Below are 16,216 nucleotides of genomic sequence, written 5' to 3'. Positions count from 1 at the left end.
GAAACATGTAAACACCAGAGATAAGCACATGGTCTGCGTTATGACGTGTTGCACATACCCGACATCCTGGACCTTGTGTGAGAAGTTTACCTGGTGAATCCCAAAGTACTGGTGTTTTTCTAAGCTGTATGTCATCACCACTGACAGTTACTTGCAGGTCGACTGTCAAGAGTATACCCACCCAAGGCTTGGAAGTTGCTATGGCTTCACAATCAGTATACCCACCCAAGGCTTGGAAGTTGCTATGGCTTTACAGCCCATGACAATCGTGTGGTTGTACTTTGTGACAACAGGATAACGTTATCCACGAATGGTGTTTCATTAGCCCTCTCCCCCCCCCCCCCCTCTCTCTCTCTCACACACACACACACACACACACACACACACACACACACACACACACACACACACACACACACACACACACACACACACTCGGGTACATTGCTCAACATTCAGAGAGGGTCATGTAGTGTCTCCTATTCCACCCCCCCCCCCCCGGACCAAACTGGACGAGCATGCAGCAGCACCAGCACCATGAACCTTTTATGGAATGACAGGCAATGGTAATAATGGTTCCCTTTCTCTCGACACCAAGGACATGCCGACTTCACGTCATTCGCCATGATGCCTTATAAAGTTGTGGTCATGTGATCGGGATCACGAGGAACTGCCGAAAGACCGTAACATTTTCGTGCAGAATAGCTTACCGGTACTTACTTTGGGCCTTGACATAAAAATTTAATGATAGAAATGTACATACTATAGCCTAGGTGCAAAGACGTACATACCGGTAAGTGCTTAGCGCGGCTGTTTGTTCTGTCAACAAAACTATTTTCAAGGCAAGAATCAATCAGCTGGTCGTCCTTCTCTACTGACTCTAGCTCTTCTTCTCGCACCGACCGACACTCGTGTGCTTCCACTCAGGGAATAGACGTAGTATTAGTGTAACAGCAGCCTGACCTTCACTGCCACCAACCATAGTTCACCACAAAGTCCTTGGCGGCTAGCGTCAGCCAGATCCGCAGCAGCCGGTGTTTGAACGCACTGGGCGGTGTTCGCTTCATTTGCAGAACAAGGATTTCGGTGGTCGGTTTCTTCGGAACACTTTCCATTCCGGAGCCGAAGTCGCGGAAAGCGACCTTGAACGTGCGAACTGTGATACAAGCCCTGGTGGTGGCGGCATTGATCACGGTCACTCACAGTTGCTCGGCCGGCGGCCGGCTGCCGCCGTGCACACCCGATCGTCGATATCCATGGGAGTGACACGTTCATCTCGCTCATTGATATTGTCCGATAATGCAACAAGCGGATGATGCAGCGGAGGACGAGGATCCGACGAAAGCGGAACAAGCTCCCCAGCGCCGCGCGAGCGCAGTACCGCTATCTTCGCCCACGGGCTCTGGTAGCCCGGCGGCTTCCATTCGTTCTCGACGATCTCTGATTTCGTCGCTGCGCTCCAAATCCAGCAGTAGTAGTACAACGAGTACGAGTGGCGGTATCACTGAGGATCAGCGGTTTCATCGCTGGTGCAAGGAGGGAAAGCTGAATAAAGTGTCTGACGCGTTGAATAAAGGCGGTAATGTGGATGGCTTGCTGAAGAAACGTGTTGGTGTGTATGGGTACACGCCACTGCACGAAGCAGCCAGCTATGGACACGATGAAATACTAAAGGTGAGCAGACCACGAGCGCTACTGTACTAACCAGTTGGCTTCAAAGAGGCCAGTTGGCTTCAAAAAGGGCAGTTTGTTTCATTCAGTGATCTAGCCAAGCTAGGAACTGAACTTATTCATTATGTGCCCCTCCGCTAACTTTAGGACAGCTCTGCTTGACATGATCACAAATGTACACAAAAGGGGCCAACACTTCTGCTGTCCAGTCCAGACTTCGTGTGGGATGAGCATTATTTCAGCAATTATTATTTTGTAACCAAGACGCCTGCCTACCTTACTGTCCTGCTGGTCCTCTGAACGACGGCAAAGAGATTCGGTGCTGAGCCCACCTCGGTGCTGAGCCCACCACTTACATGCCCAAAACTTGGGCATGGTAGTGTGGAAACAGTACCGGCATAGCCTACAAAACTATACACGTGTTACGGAAATTAAAAAAGGACGATCATGCTGTTGTGCAAAGTACGACAAAGTCAACGCAGTGTAAAACTGTGAACAGTCCAGGGCAAATTGATCATCAACAGTGGTAGACAGTGGTAGACAGTGGTAGACAGTGGTAGACAGTGGTAGACAGTGGTAGACAGTGGTAGACAGTGGTAGACAGTGGTGGCAACTGTACTTAGTACAGTGGTCCCTCTATAATCCGGCACCATTTGTGCCACGAAAATCTGCTGGATTAGGGAGGGTGCTGGATTAACAAATCTGATTTACTGCTGCAATGTGCATGAAGAGGACATTTGGCTACTGAAAATTGTGCTGGTTTATCGAGGGTGCTGGATTATAAAGTGCCGGATTAGAGAGGGACGACTGTACAGTACTGCTGCAAACGCTTACCGCGGCGTGAACACACAAGTGCGATTCTCCGAGATGTCTGTTTCAGTCTTTGCCGTGGACAATTCTGAAGATACGTACTGCCTGCTCCCCCCCCCCCCCCCCCCCCCCTCCTCCTGCCCCTGCAGAACTTTCTTGGCAAATGTCCAGACCACTACGGAGACCCACAATGCCAAGCATATAATTATGCGGCTTCATTGGCACTTGCTCAATGTCTATCATGCATGTCTCTCACATAACTATCTGTCATACATGACTGTGTCTGTGGCTGCGGCTGTGTTATAGCTGCTGGTGATGTTCGGAGGGGATGTGAACTGCAAGGCTAACAGTGGATATACACCGCTGCATCTGGCTGCTAGCAGCGGCCGTACCAAGTGCGTGCAGCGGCTGCTTCGCGCCAAGGCGGACTTCTTTCAGCAGGATGGCTATGGGAAGACAGCACTACAGACTGCAGAGCTCGGTGGTAAAACGGACGTCATCAAGATCCTGCGATCCGCTGGTGAGAGAGCCCTGGATGTCACTCCTCCAGTATGACACGCACGCATACATACATACATACATACATACATACACACACGCACGCACAAACACACACACACTCATAATATGCAATTAACCAATGCTATGTACATGTACTAGTGTCGTCATGGTGACACAGACAGCACTGGTACTGATCACAATGCACCGCACGACTCGTGACTTGCTACGTTTGCAGGCTAAACGGCGTAACATACAGTGATGCTCCATGGCTGAAGTTGGGCGTGGAAAGCTGCAATCCCTGTATCACACGGTGGTGCAGGATTACTCTATTGCTCAATTTGGGATGGCGCTGTGGTGTTACTGTTCTCTGCAGAGGTGATTTATGCAGCTGAGCGCAATGCGGACAACCTGGGCTTGATACTGCAAGGTCTGCGCAAGGAAGACGTGGAGGAGAACACGTTCAACAACGGCCTGAACGTCTGTGCTACCTACGGGTATCTGGAGGGCGCAGCCAAGTTCATCATCAAGGGTGCCACGAACTACGATCACTGTGTCGAGACGGCGGTGAAGTTTCGCCACTACAATGTAGCTGCTCTTCTCCTACTTTGTGATGCGGCGTCCACCGGTGACGTGCATTGCATTCGCAGTCTGTTCAACCGGAATGCCGAGGCGCCACCCGCAGAACCGGAGAATGCGACGGAGACAGCGGCCCCTGCGGCTAGCTCTCCGCTGACCCGCGCCAAGGAGCTGTTCACGCGCACGTCACCGCGCGGCCGCAGCAAGGCCGTCAGCACCACGCTGAGCAGGCCGCGGGCGCAGCCGGCTCGCCAGTCAATCGGCATGGCGGAGCCACACATCACGCACATCCGACGCATTCTCCTGGACGGTTGTGTGAAGACTGTACACGTAATCAATGTGGCGCTGCGTGCCAATGAAAAACTGGCTGCCCTGGAGCTACTACTGAACACGGACTGCAATCGCGACAATGGAAACGTCGACTGGCATGGACTGGCGCTGAGGCACATTGATCCCATGTGGCTGCAAGCTATCAAATGGGCCAAGCGTCTTTTCTTAGCCTCCAATGGCCTCACCAAGGTGAGCCGGGTAGATGTGTAAACACTTCAGAGTTCTTGCACACTTCGTTGAAATGCCATGTCTGTAACTGTCTTTATCACGCGTCAAATGTTGCAAATACGACTTCGTATACATTAGAGCACTTGCAGGTCAGAACTGTACTTTTTACACTATACGCAGTCACAGATGTTTGATTTCTTTTGTTTACGGCTGCCCGTGCACTTACAGATGCCGACGCAGGTGATCAAGTGCACGGGACTGCAGAGACTGGATCTGTGCCGGAACGCGCTGCAAGCCATCCCGCAGGAGGTCGTGCAGCTACCGATGCTGCGGAATCTCAACCTGTCGCGTAACCAGCTGCGCGAGCTGCCCGAGTGCTCCTGGACAAGCAGTATGGCAATACTGGACGTCAGCGCGAATGAGCTGAACCTGTTGCCCCGTGGCATACAGCAGACGCAGATGCTGAGCTTGAACATCCGCAACAATCGCTTTGTGGAGGTTGGTTTCTTGGGTGCCTACTCCGACAGTGCTTAGGGCTTTTAGACCCAAGTGTCATACTTTGAATTTTGTAGACAGTAAGCATCAACTAGAGAGAGAGAGAGAGAGAGAGAGAGAGAGAGAGAGAGAGAGAGAGAGAGAGAGAGAGAGAGAGAGAGAGAGAGAGAGAGAGAGAGAGAGAGAGAGAGAGAGAGAGAGAGAGAGAGAGAGAGAGAGAGAGAGGGAGGGAGGGAGGGAGGGAGGGAGGGAGGGAGGGAGGGAGGGAGGGAGGGAGGGAGGGAGGGAGGGAGGGAGGGAGGGAGGGAGGGAGGGAGGGAGGGAGGGAGGGAGGGAGGGAGGGAGGGAGGGAGGGAGGGAGGGAGGGAGGGAGGGAGGGAGGGAGGGAGGGAGGGAGGGAGGGAGGGAGGGAGGGAGGGAGGGAGGGAGAGAGATAGAGAGATAGAGAGAGAGCACACAGTGTACTGAGAGTACTCAAAGTACTCGGATGTCACGTAGGGCGGAGTGTAGTACACAGTACAGCAATTGAGCAGGGCAGAGCGTAGTATACAGCATAGCAGTGGAGCAGTGCAAACTATCAATCCAACGCCCTAAGCATAGCACCACGCTCAGGACCGTACACGAACACCTCAGCCCCCCCCCCCCCACACACACACCGGTATATAAACCCGAGAGCACACGATGATCTGCGCCATGTCTCACTAACTTTAATGTCACACTTTTATTTTTGTTTTATTCCAAGTAATACATGGCTGGGGTAGCCAATGACCACTTTGCATGGCGATTGCAAGGTTTTGTAGCCAACCACGGTTTTTACTACTGGGTGGTAGCGTCCCTACGGATGCGGAAAACTCGACCGGACGCAAACCGTGACTTGTTTTACTGCTTGCCTGGGTATAAGTTTGTAGCCAGATGATATACAGATTATCAGGTGTCTGAGGATTGCCTTAGCCGTGCTATGTGCATCATGAAATGCAGTGTTGCAATAATGACCTAGCCGGTTGTCTCTGTTCCCTTCTGCCTTTGTGTAAACTAGAGAGTAGATAATTGTGAACAGGGACTTTGTGCAGGTAGCTGCTCTAAGAGTTCCAGTATTTACGATTTGACCTAAAGCTGTCATTACAAAGCATTCTGGTGCCGGTGTTTGAGAATGTTGAGCTACACATACATGACATGTACTTGTCGCCCATGGGTTGATGTATTTGCTGTTTGCTCCGTTCTGACAGGTGCCGGAAACAATCTGCAACCTCACCCCACTGCAGAACTTGAACATCAGCCATAACCCAAAGATCCTTGTATTGCCCAACATCATGGGCCGACTCAGCAACCTAATGGACCTGAAGCTAAGTGGGAATGAGATTTCTGACCCTCCACCCGAGTACCTGCAGGCGCCGCGGAAGTGCATCCTGTACCTCCGCCAGCGATTGCGTGGATGCGAGCCGTACTACAGAATGAAACTGATGGTCGTCGGCTTTGCTGGGAGAGGTGAGAGCCCATTACGGCGAGCTTCACAATGGTTGCTTTTGCCGATGCTAAGGCATTGATGGGAGATGTCCATGGTGCAAGCTATCTCTTGTTTTCATTTGTAGACCGGCTTGACTGTGCATTTGGCCCATAGGTTTCGGCCTGAATATTTAGTATTTACCGATTCTAGTTATTCTACTTCAAAGAAGAATATTTATAGGCTCTAATGTGAGCAGCAAATGAGTTCAGACTGAAATGTGACAACTTCAATCTTTCTGTTTTGATTGCCAGTTTTGCACATGCTTGGGGCATGAGTTAGCATGAAGGAGTTTGCCTTTCCAACTCCTCTCGTTTGCTTTTCTTAATCCTGTCAATGTTTCAGGAAAGACAACACTGGTGGCTCGTCTGCGTGGCCAAACTGCCGACAACCTGTCCACCGTGGGTATTGCTCTGAACGAGTGGCAATACCGACCAACGATGAGCCATACAAAGTTCACTTTCAACATCTGGGACTTTGGCGGCCAGGAGGTGTACTACGCAACACACCAGTGCTTCATGACCAAGCGCTCGCTCTACCTCGTTCTCTTCAATATCATGCACGGCAAAGAAGGCATCGAAGAGCTGCGCACCTGGCTTGATAACATCGTCGCTAAGGCTGGCAGATCGATCATCATTATTGTGGCTACGCACAAGGATAAGGTGACGCCGGAGATGGAGGCAGCGAATTACGCAACAGAGATGTTGGAGGCAGCCAGCAATCTGACTGACCTGCCGCAGTACTGTGAGCTCAATGTGTTCATCACAAGTATCAGCAATGCCGACACACCAGCCGGCATTCACAGCGTAGAGTACCTGAAGAATCTTATCTACGACAAGGCCGAGCAGTACGAGCTTCGGTCTGGCAAGGTGATGGGCGAACGGATTCCTGCCAGCTACTTTCGCCTTGATCGTGCCATCAATGAGAAGCGTGCCGAGTTGGAGGCCAAGGAAGCTCCCCAGATCATTCGTCACGAAGAGCTGAAGGCTATCATCGAGGACCGTGGCATTACGGACATCGATAACGACGAGGAGCTTAAGTATGCCGCTGAGTTCTTGCACAATGTTGGCACGTTACTGCACTATGATGATTCCGCCTCCGGTCTCTGTGACCTCTACTTCACTGACCCCAGCTGGCTGAGCGACATGATGGCCAAGGTGGTCACTGTACGCGAGCGGAACCCATACATGTCTGCAGGCATTCTGCTGAGAAGCGACGTGCCCCAGCTGTTCCGTGACAAGCGCTTTCCCAAGCAGCTCTTCGACCAGTACCTGAGCTTGCTGGCCAGGTTTGAGATTGCACTGCCGCTGGACAGTGAGAGAATCATGATCCCGTCAATGCTACCGGAGGAGGCCCCGGCACTGGTGCAGGAGTTCAACACCAATGTGCACGAGCCAGAACTGGTACTACGCCGACACCACAAGGTCATCGGCATACCGGCAGGATTCTGGTCTCGTCTGATCTCGCGACTCATCTACACGCTGCGTGAAGTGATCGAGAAGTTTGGCATCCTGTCAGACAAATGGCACGACTTGCCTAAAGGAGCATCGGCAGACAGCAAGCCTGTTCCCGGAGCGGCAACACCGACTACACAGCGCACACTCATGGACGCGTCCGACAACAGTGATGCCAATCTTGAGCATGCTAGCTCTGACCAGAGTGAGGAGGAGGCAAGCCAGGACAGCCGTGCAAGTAGCAGGGCGAAACGGGCGATCACCATTTGGCGTCAAGGCGTGCTGTTTGCTCACCCAGAACTGTTCTTCTGTGTTCGTCCATATGCAAGCACGCGCCCGAAATACAGCGGCATTGAGACGATGACATCAGTTGGCTTTAAGGGTCGTCACGTGCTTGGTCTCATTATCGATCATATCAACAAGCTGGCGCAAGAATGGTATCCTGGTCTCGAGGACAACACGTTCACCGGGGAGCCAATGATGGAGATGATCATACCGTGCACCATGTGCACGCAGCTAGGGCACACCTACCCGCATCTCTTTTCCTACGAAGAGTGCTCGCGAGCAGCTCGTACAGGCAGGGTCATCACGTGCCCACGCCACAAGGATACCGACTCACCGCTGGAAAACCTTGTCCCCGAGCTACTGCTGCTTGACCTGCCCGAGCAGTTCCTTCTCAAGGAGAACGACGTGGCATGTACACGCGACGAGGACAGTCGGCTGGGCACGGGCGGCTTCGGTACGGTGTATCGAGGAGAGGTCGGCGATCTATCAGTTGCCATCAAAACGTTCAATGAGCAGGAAGGAGAATCAGGTGCTGTCTTCAAGGAGATCAGACAAGAGGTACTGGTATCTAGTAAACATGTGATTAGTAACTTATCAAGTTACCACCATACTGCCACACGTCCAAGATGCCAGTGTAGCAAATCACGCTGGCCAGACAGTGTACTTGTAGTAGCCCCCACTATATAGATCAGCTCATAGACTGTTTCGAAGTCCTGTTAAACCGGAAGGTCTAACGAGTCACAAAGTCTAACGTTTTAACGACCAATTTTTTTCGTTATGTGAAGAAACGTTATCGCAAGATATCTGTGTAAAGATGTGCATACAGATGGGTGACCAGGTAGCCATTGTTAAACTTTCTGCACGTTATCATGCCAAACTTACAAAAACGTTTAAAAACTTTCCGGTTTTACAGTATAGAGGTCTTTGAAGTCAAACTAATCGGTGATAGGACTCCCTATAGATCTACATGGCATGTGAAGAGGCAAAGCCGGTAAATATTTAATACCACAGACATGAGCCACTGGCTGTGCAACTCGGAGTTAATCCGTGGTGTGCTAAACAGGCGAAGAGCAAAGACTCTGCACACGGGATTGATTTCATTCTTGACGAGCAGCAGGGGTCTTTCTATTAGTTTTGAAACTCAGTATGGGTTGGATAACTTGGCCTAGCAGGCCAATGTCCCTTTTAAAATGCAGTGCAATATTCCAAGTTTAGGTTCACATCATGATTGTACGAGCATTTTGCCATTGATCTTAACTGCACATATCACTTGCTTGTACATGTACATGCTGTATGTGAATTACCCCGGTGACCTTGTTGGTGCAGTGCTGTTGTAGAGCTAAATGCAGTGGCCTATGATGTTATGCAAACTGATGGAGCAAGCGGAAGTTGCCCTCCCGCACACCATGTTATATCAATATTACAGTTAGATGAATGCCAGGAGGAGAACATCCGGCTCACTATGATCAACGCCCCACTGGAAACATGTTGGACTTGAATGACCTGAACAGAGGTAGGCCCTGTGAGATGTGTTCGTTTTGATTTATGCTGCTCTTTCTCGTGTAGGTGGCAATACTGAAGCGAATCTACCACCGTCACCTTGTTGGCCTGGTCGGAGTCACACTGCAGCCACTGCAACTTGTCTTGGAGTTGGCGCCAAGCGGCTCCTTGAGCGATCTGTGCAAGAAGATAGCCGAGAAGAGCAAGCCAAAGCTGGAGAGGATGCTTCTATTCAACATTGGAGCACAGGTAGCTACTCAGTTATTACACGTATATTCACCTTGTACATGTATATGCATCTTGTACATGTATATGCATCTTGTACATGTATATGCACCTTAAATTTTTTTTAAGTGTTTTATAATGCAACTGGTGCATCAAGCACTCTGCTTGGAGTTGCCACGACCGGCCCTGTATATGCACATTGTATAGCCCACTGCCGCACAATGCTGTCGTTTGTGCCAGCAGCACCCTACAGCTGCGGGCCGGTATGGGTGCGTAGGATGTTGAAGAGTTCAATCCTCCTGAACCCAGTGGGCTCACATGTACTGCCCACGCATTCCTTATTTGGCAATGTGCATTGGGCTCAGCATGCATGTGTGTGTGTGTTTTCCGGCATGCGAAGATGAGGATGTTCAGGTTGTGCATGGAACTGGGAGATTCCCACACTGGTAGCACTAAGCCAATCATCACCAAAAATCCGTTGTCTGAAGATTGTTTTGTGGTTCGGCCATGAAACTGCGTGTTGCATACAGCTGTATGTGCATGTGCACAGCCTGTGCAGGTTTATTGCCGCTCTGTCAACTTGTGTGGAAAGTTCTGCCTTGCAGTATGAAGCACTGTTGCAAGACTATGGCTAGGGCGGCCTGATGATGATACCTTGTGTATGATAAGATTAGCATGCCTGATGCTCACATACTGTGTTCAATGGTTACCATTCTAACACTCACAGTCATACGTATCAACTGCAGAAACTGTGTACTGGTAAGCAGAACTATACCGGCATTCAATCTGTTGTATCAGTGGCGGTTGCTAAGCGATGTGTACTGTTGACCATGCTCCTCCAGGTTGCTATGGCGCTGTCCTACATGCACTCGCGTAACATCATCTTCCGTGACCTGAAGAGTGCCAACGTACTGCTGTTCTCCATGGACATTGAGCAGGCGGTCAATGTGAAGCTCACCGACTATGGCATTGCGTCAACAGTAGCTCCGTCAGGAATCAAGGTGAGTTAACCGACAATGGCCGTGCGAGCCCTCTCCCATAGGAGATGATCCGATGCCGCAGGAGACCGGCCAGGGCGCATTGCCTGCAGAATGTTGACAACGTGTGAACTATCAAACCTTGATTTGAATGTGCAGCCTCCGATAGTATGGTGCCTGGCTGTTGCAGGCCCTTATATGTCCTTCGGGTTCAATATGGTGGGTAGCAATGGTAACGCTCCATGCTACCCAGTACAGTGTACATGTACATATACGTCACAGCACTCCATTAGCCATTACAGCACTCCATTAGCCATTACAGCGCACCATTAGCCATTACAGCGCACCATTAGCCATTACAGCGCACCATTAGCCATTACAGCGCACCATTGGCCATTACAGCGCACCATTAGCCATTACAGCACTCCATTAGCCATTACAGCACTCCATTAGCCATTACAGCGCACCATTAGCCATTACAGCGCACCATTAGCCATTACAGCACTCCATTAGCCATTACAGCACTCCATTAGCCATTACAGCACTCCATTAGCCATTACAGCACTCCATTAGCCATTACAGCACACCATGTACATCTACATTTACGTGCAGTAGGATAAGAGATCTTTCGAAAGGGCTGCACCTAACTCCACGCCGGTGCATGTACACCTGTGATGCTGCATGTATTGATGTGGTACCTTAGGGTTTTGAAGGCACGAAGGGATTCCAGGCACCAGAGATCCTGCGCTACAACGGCATGGAAGAGTACACGACCAAAGTGGACATCTACTCTCTCGCCATCTTCATGTACGAGCTGCTGGCGCTCAGCCCACCGTTCACTGAGCTAAATGAGGCACACATCACCAATGCTGTCATAGCAGGACAACGGCCAAGACTGATGGATGTAAGCCGTTTTATTTTTTAACAGCATGTGCATGTACAGGTCAAACTTGATTTAACAACCACTGCAATAGCTAGCCTATGCAGCATGGTCTTTGAACACAGATGGGCTCTGAAGCCAGGGTGACCCCATAGCTGCATGTTCGGTATAATGGCAAAGTGGTCATACAGACCAGGTGATCACAATGATGATCTTGGCAGAGTATGCCGATTGTTCAGAAAGCTATGAACTAACGTTATACTGGGATTGAGATGTGTGATGTCGTTATTGTTGTTCGAACATTAGGTGTTATCATTTCATGTGACATGAAGAACTTCTTCCGCCCGTAAATGTGGCTCCGAGCCTTGTGACTGACTTTGGGAATTTGGGCTTTAGTTTTATGGAACCATTGGTACAGTAAAACCTAGTGCAAGCGATCTCTGGTTTTAGCGACCACCTGCTCTTAACGACCGTTTTTCCATGCACCGACAGTTCTACACAGACACTGTGGGACCTGGTTCTAAAGACCACCTGACTTTAATGACCGCTTTTGCTTGCGCCGTGGGGTGGTTGCTTAACCCAGGTTTTACAGTATATCATTTTTCTGCTGGTGCTACTACCGCTACTGCTGTTGTTTAGGTACCTAATGTGTACTGTGGTTTGCCGGGCTGGAGCGGTGTGATGTTCCAGTGCTGGCGAGACAGCATCACCACTCGGCCCAGCGCCGATGAAGTGGTCGACAGCCTGCTCAGTCCGGACGTGATCAGCATGCTGGGCTACTTTGCGGCGCCCACGACCAGGTCGGTGCGCAAGGCCGCGTTTGTGCCGGCCACCGGGGACGTGTGGCTCTTCTGCGACGATGCGCATGGCATTGATGTTCTGATCATCAAGCCAACCACGATGGAGCTGGTGAAGAGGTTCAGCATTGACAAATTGCAGGTGCGTACAGCCATGAGCCAGGGTAATAAATAATAGTGATTACAATGAAGACGTGTCTTCTGTAATGTTCAAGTAGCATTTTGCTTGATTGTGGAAATCACACTTTCGCTGGAGGGCTTGTGGTGAACCTCGTTGTATATATTGGCCCAATTCAAGCAATCTATGTATGATGGCACTACGTGTATTTTGGACTGTGGTGACAGTTCAATGACATACTGTCAGGCAGTAAACGTAACGACCCGGCTACACACTCTCAACATGCCATGCCAAACACCCTATACATGTGTTTCCTAGCACAGCTGTTTCCTCCCGGCCACACTGCACTGAAGCTCGTGCTTTTCCGCCGCGACTTGACTTGACACTTGACTGACTCACGGCTGCCATCCAGAGCACACGAGAAGTCCATCGAACCTGCATTTCCTGTTGTGACTATCTTTGCCTTGCCGGCGCTATATAGGTCAAGAACGCCCTGGTTGTGAATAACAACATGGTGTGGCTGGGCATCAAGGATGGCCTGCGGCCGGGACAGATACTGGTCTACGATGCCAAGAACGTGGGTCAGGGCTCGACGAAGTTCCGCATCTCGGGCATCGATGATTGCATCTTTGCTATGGCGGTGTGCAAGGACAATGTGGCTATCAGCACCATGGATGGACGTATCAGCATGATTCCAGCCAGCTGCAAGAATAATCTGACCACGCGAAGCTTCAATGTAAGGCACTGCGACCTCCTGTCCTTCTGGATTTGCTCACCATGGATGGTCTTGACTTGATGTCATGATCCTGTAACAGTATGTCTATCCAGACCTCTTTACATGTAATTGCAACTGTTGGACACTGGAGGAATTGTGTGCGCATGCTTGCAGCAGCTATTGTCATCCTAACGAGGGACGGCACATGTAGTACTGTAGAAAGAGCCTTGAATAAAGTAGCACACACACACACGCACGCACGCACGCACGCGCGCGCGCACACACACACACACCAGACACACACACACCAGACACACACACACCAGACACACACACACACCAGACACACACACACACATACACACACACACACACACACACACTCTCTCTCTCTCTCTCTCTCTCAGTGTTACTCACTGTACAGGGGCATAGCTGGTCCCCCTTTTAGGAGGGGGGGGGGGGTGTGCACGGCCGCATATGTGTAGGATGGCTGGTGCATGTCATTCATAGTCATTATGAGCATGCTGAACCTAGGCCGACGTTTTTAGGGGGTGCACGTGCACTTTAAAGTGTAACTGTTAAAAACATTGTCTAAGCTCAACTGTTCTGGTTGCTTCACTTTGGTACAAATTACTGATGTGTCTTCTGCTCCACCTCTATCAAATCCGTGACACGCTTACAACAGGTCGGTGACTTTCCAGTTAGCTCCATGGTCTGTGTGGGCAAGAACCTGTGGTGTGCATCCAAGTGGTACATCTTCATCTACGACGTGGACACACTGGCGTTCAAGTGCCAGTTCATGGCCAGCGCCGTGGAGGGCCGCCAGATCGAGGAGATGAAGCTGAGCATGGACGGCAACACGGTCTGGTGCAGCGTGTACGACCACTGGCTGCTCAACGGCTGGAACAGCCACACGCACAGGCAGAGCTGCACCATTGACATCACACACGCGCTGGACAGCCAGCCGGGCGCCAGTCACACGCTCGGCGTCAGCAAGACCGTCATCACCAGCATGGAGACGTGCCTGGACACGCTGTGGCTCGGTCTGAGTTCCGGAGAGATACTCGTCTACGATGAAGAAGGTACAGAACAGTTAACTCACTGCATGTGTTACCGTAATGTGTATTGGTGTGTGTGATATGTAAGCGTGCGAATGAGTTGGGATTCTGTACATGCAAACCAGTCCACGAAAGACCTCAGTGGCCACATTCTTATTTTCTGATACCCCGGCCAGCACTACTATCATGGCGTTTCCATTTCCCAACATTGACGGTGTGTACGGTCATGTTGGGTGAAGGCCTGAAAAGGCCTTGTCAAACACGACTCAATGATTCACATTCGTACTGTCAGGCCACCCCGCCAAGTTCCCAGCAGCAGGTTGAGGATAACGCGTGTTCTTGGGGTCCCAACACTACTGCAGGACTACTCTACAGTACTATGATGATAAATAAATCTCGCCATGCGCTGAGTGTACCGGTATGACTGTAGAGTTTGTCTGAAGTGTGGCCTGATGTAGGTGTACACCATCTGCCATTTTAGATGGCTGGTGATATACATGTAGATTTGCAGCACATGAAAATAATCATATACCCTGATGCCATGTGTCTACTTGTTAGCTTGTGCTCACTTCTGTATGTTGCTGGTTTTTGGGGGGTGTTGCACTGTCCAGGAACATTCCTGAGTCGCATGCAGCCGTACAGTGAGTGGGTGCGCTTGCTGACCTACTGTGCCCAGCCAGGGCCCTGTGGTCACGAGGAGGGTGCAATGTTCTCCGGTGGCAAGGGCTTCAAGTGTCCAGAGCTGGCGATGGCTGAGGCCATGGATAGCGTCCTGAGGCAGTCCAAGCTGCCACAGAGTCCTGCCAGCACGTTGTCGAGCAGCGTCATGATCAACGGGCCCATCAGCTTCGTCACAACGGAAGAAGTGTCGGAGGCGACCGGAGGCATGGCCGCTCTTTGGGAGACGTTTCCGGCGCGCAAGACGAAGCTCATGTATCAGCGAAGTGTTCATCTGAAAGAGGAGGTAGGCCGCGAGGCAGAGCAGTTCCGCAGTGTGATCACGGCATCGGAGAGTGACGATGACTCGAGCCGTAATGAGTGGAATCCGTCCTCTTGGAGAGCGGAGTGGGAGTCACTACAGAGTAAGATGCCTCGGGAGAATGAGAAGTCCAGCCAAGGCTCTCTTGATGGTGATGGCGTTCATCCACGGGCCAGTTCAACCAATGTCCGGCACCTCGCTGAGAAAAATGAAGATGAGCCGAAGATCTTCAAGAGCGCGTCAAAGGTGTGTAACTCAGAAACGGCGACGCCACTGCTGCAGTCCAATGATGTTGCTGTTGGTGATGCTGCCGCTGCTGCTGCTTCTCAGGGTGAAGTAAGTGCAGAAGATCAATCCTCTGAAACACAATCCAATGTGGCCGGTGCAGGTAGCAAGAGCTCATCTGTGTACTGCTCCAATGGTCCGTCCATCTCCGATAACGATGACCATCAGGACCAGTAGGGCGGCATCAGGCAATGTTTACCTATGGCCGCTGTAATTTTGACTTGGAGGAGTAGCATCTGGTCATTAACCAAGCAGCGGCTACATGTATATAGTACGTATTGACCTCATTGACTTGTACCAGTGCAATGAATTCACCATGCAGAACTTGACATGTACCTTCCCTGAGCCAACATCCTCCATTGCCTCTTCTGTATAATAACCAACCCCATTTAACTTACCGCAGATTGTTATGCATAATTTTCCTTCGGTATATTTCAGCCCTGGCCATGTATGCATGACTACCGGCCAGGGGCTCAGAAAACCCGGCATACTCAATAGTCTGATCTAGGTCTGAAAACGACTAGCTACGTTGATACCGGTATGTACAGCTTCGGCCCATATTAATACCCATTATAGCCTTTCACTCTAGCCAGAACGAAATGGTCCCTCCATCTACACGTACATGTACCGCTTCTTATGGAAGCATGATTTGTCAATAACGTAATAGTGCCAATCCGATGATCATTACATTTGGGTTTGCCTGGCATAGCCCAACGGCCAAGTTGATCTTGCTAACCTTCACTAGTTCCAAGTACCGCCGGAATGCCACTGCGCAGTGGCATTCCGGCACTAGATATTCTCATCACTGGTCTCCACAGCTGATAGAAACAATTCTGCTTTCTTCACCAATGCCATCCTGTCCTTAAAACCACTAGTATCAAGAGTACATAA

At 50.7% G+C, this 16,216-nt stretch overlaps 1 protein-coding gene across 2 annotated transcripts in view; it reads left to right on the top strand.

The window, feature by feature from the left end:
* LOC135814713 (leucine-rich repeat serine/threonine-protein kinase 1-like) overlaps window positions 1–16,216 on the top strand; it is a 20,507-nt gene extending 4,291 nt beyond the window's left edge. Inside the window, exons 1-13 of one of the 2 annotated variants that reach the window (XM_065327881.1) lie at window positions 780–1,674; window positions 2,788–3,001; window positions 3,356–4,077; window positions 4,285–4,554; window positions 5,778–6,036; window positions 6,398–8,349; window positions 9,358–9,540; window positions 10,359–10,517; window positions 11,197–11,397; window positions 12,013–12,312; window positions 12,770–13,024; window positions 13,689–14,085; window positions 14,673–16,216. In XM_065327881.1, coding sequence (XP_065183953.1) covers window positions 1,300–1,674; window positions 2,788–3,001; window positions 3,356–4,077; window positions 4,285–4,554; window positions 5,778–6,036; window positions 6,398–8,349; window positions 9,358–9,540; window positions 10,359–10,517; window positions 11,197–11,397; window positions 12,013–12,312; window positions 12,770–13,024; window positions 13,689–14,085; window positions 14,673–15,502 — 6,117 coding nt within the window. In that variant the 5' untranslated portion in view covers window positions 780–1,299 and the 3' untranslated portion in view covers window positions 15,503–16,216. Of the gene's footprint in view, window positions 1–779; window positions 1,675–2,787; window positions 3,002–3,355; window positions 4,078–4,284; window positions 4,555–5,777; window positions 6,037–6,397; window positions 8,350–9,357; window positions 9,541–10,358; window positions 10,518–11,196; window positions 11,398–12,012; window positions 12,313–12,769; window positions 13,025–13,688; window positions 14,086–14,672 lie in introns of those variants that run through there. The other variant, XM_065327880.1, reaches the window with a different exon arrangement.

Source organism: Sycon ciliatum, chromosome 4 (assembly GCF_964019385.1).
Source record: "Sycon ciliatum chromosome 4, ocSycCili1.1, whole genome shotgun sequence".
Lineage (NCBI taxonomy): Eukaryota > Metazoa > Porifera > Calcarea > Leucosolenida > Sycettidae > Sycon > Sycon ciliatum.
This window is presented reverse-complemented; position numbering and strand designations above follow the sequence as displayed.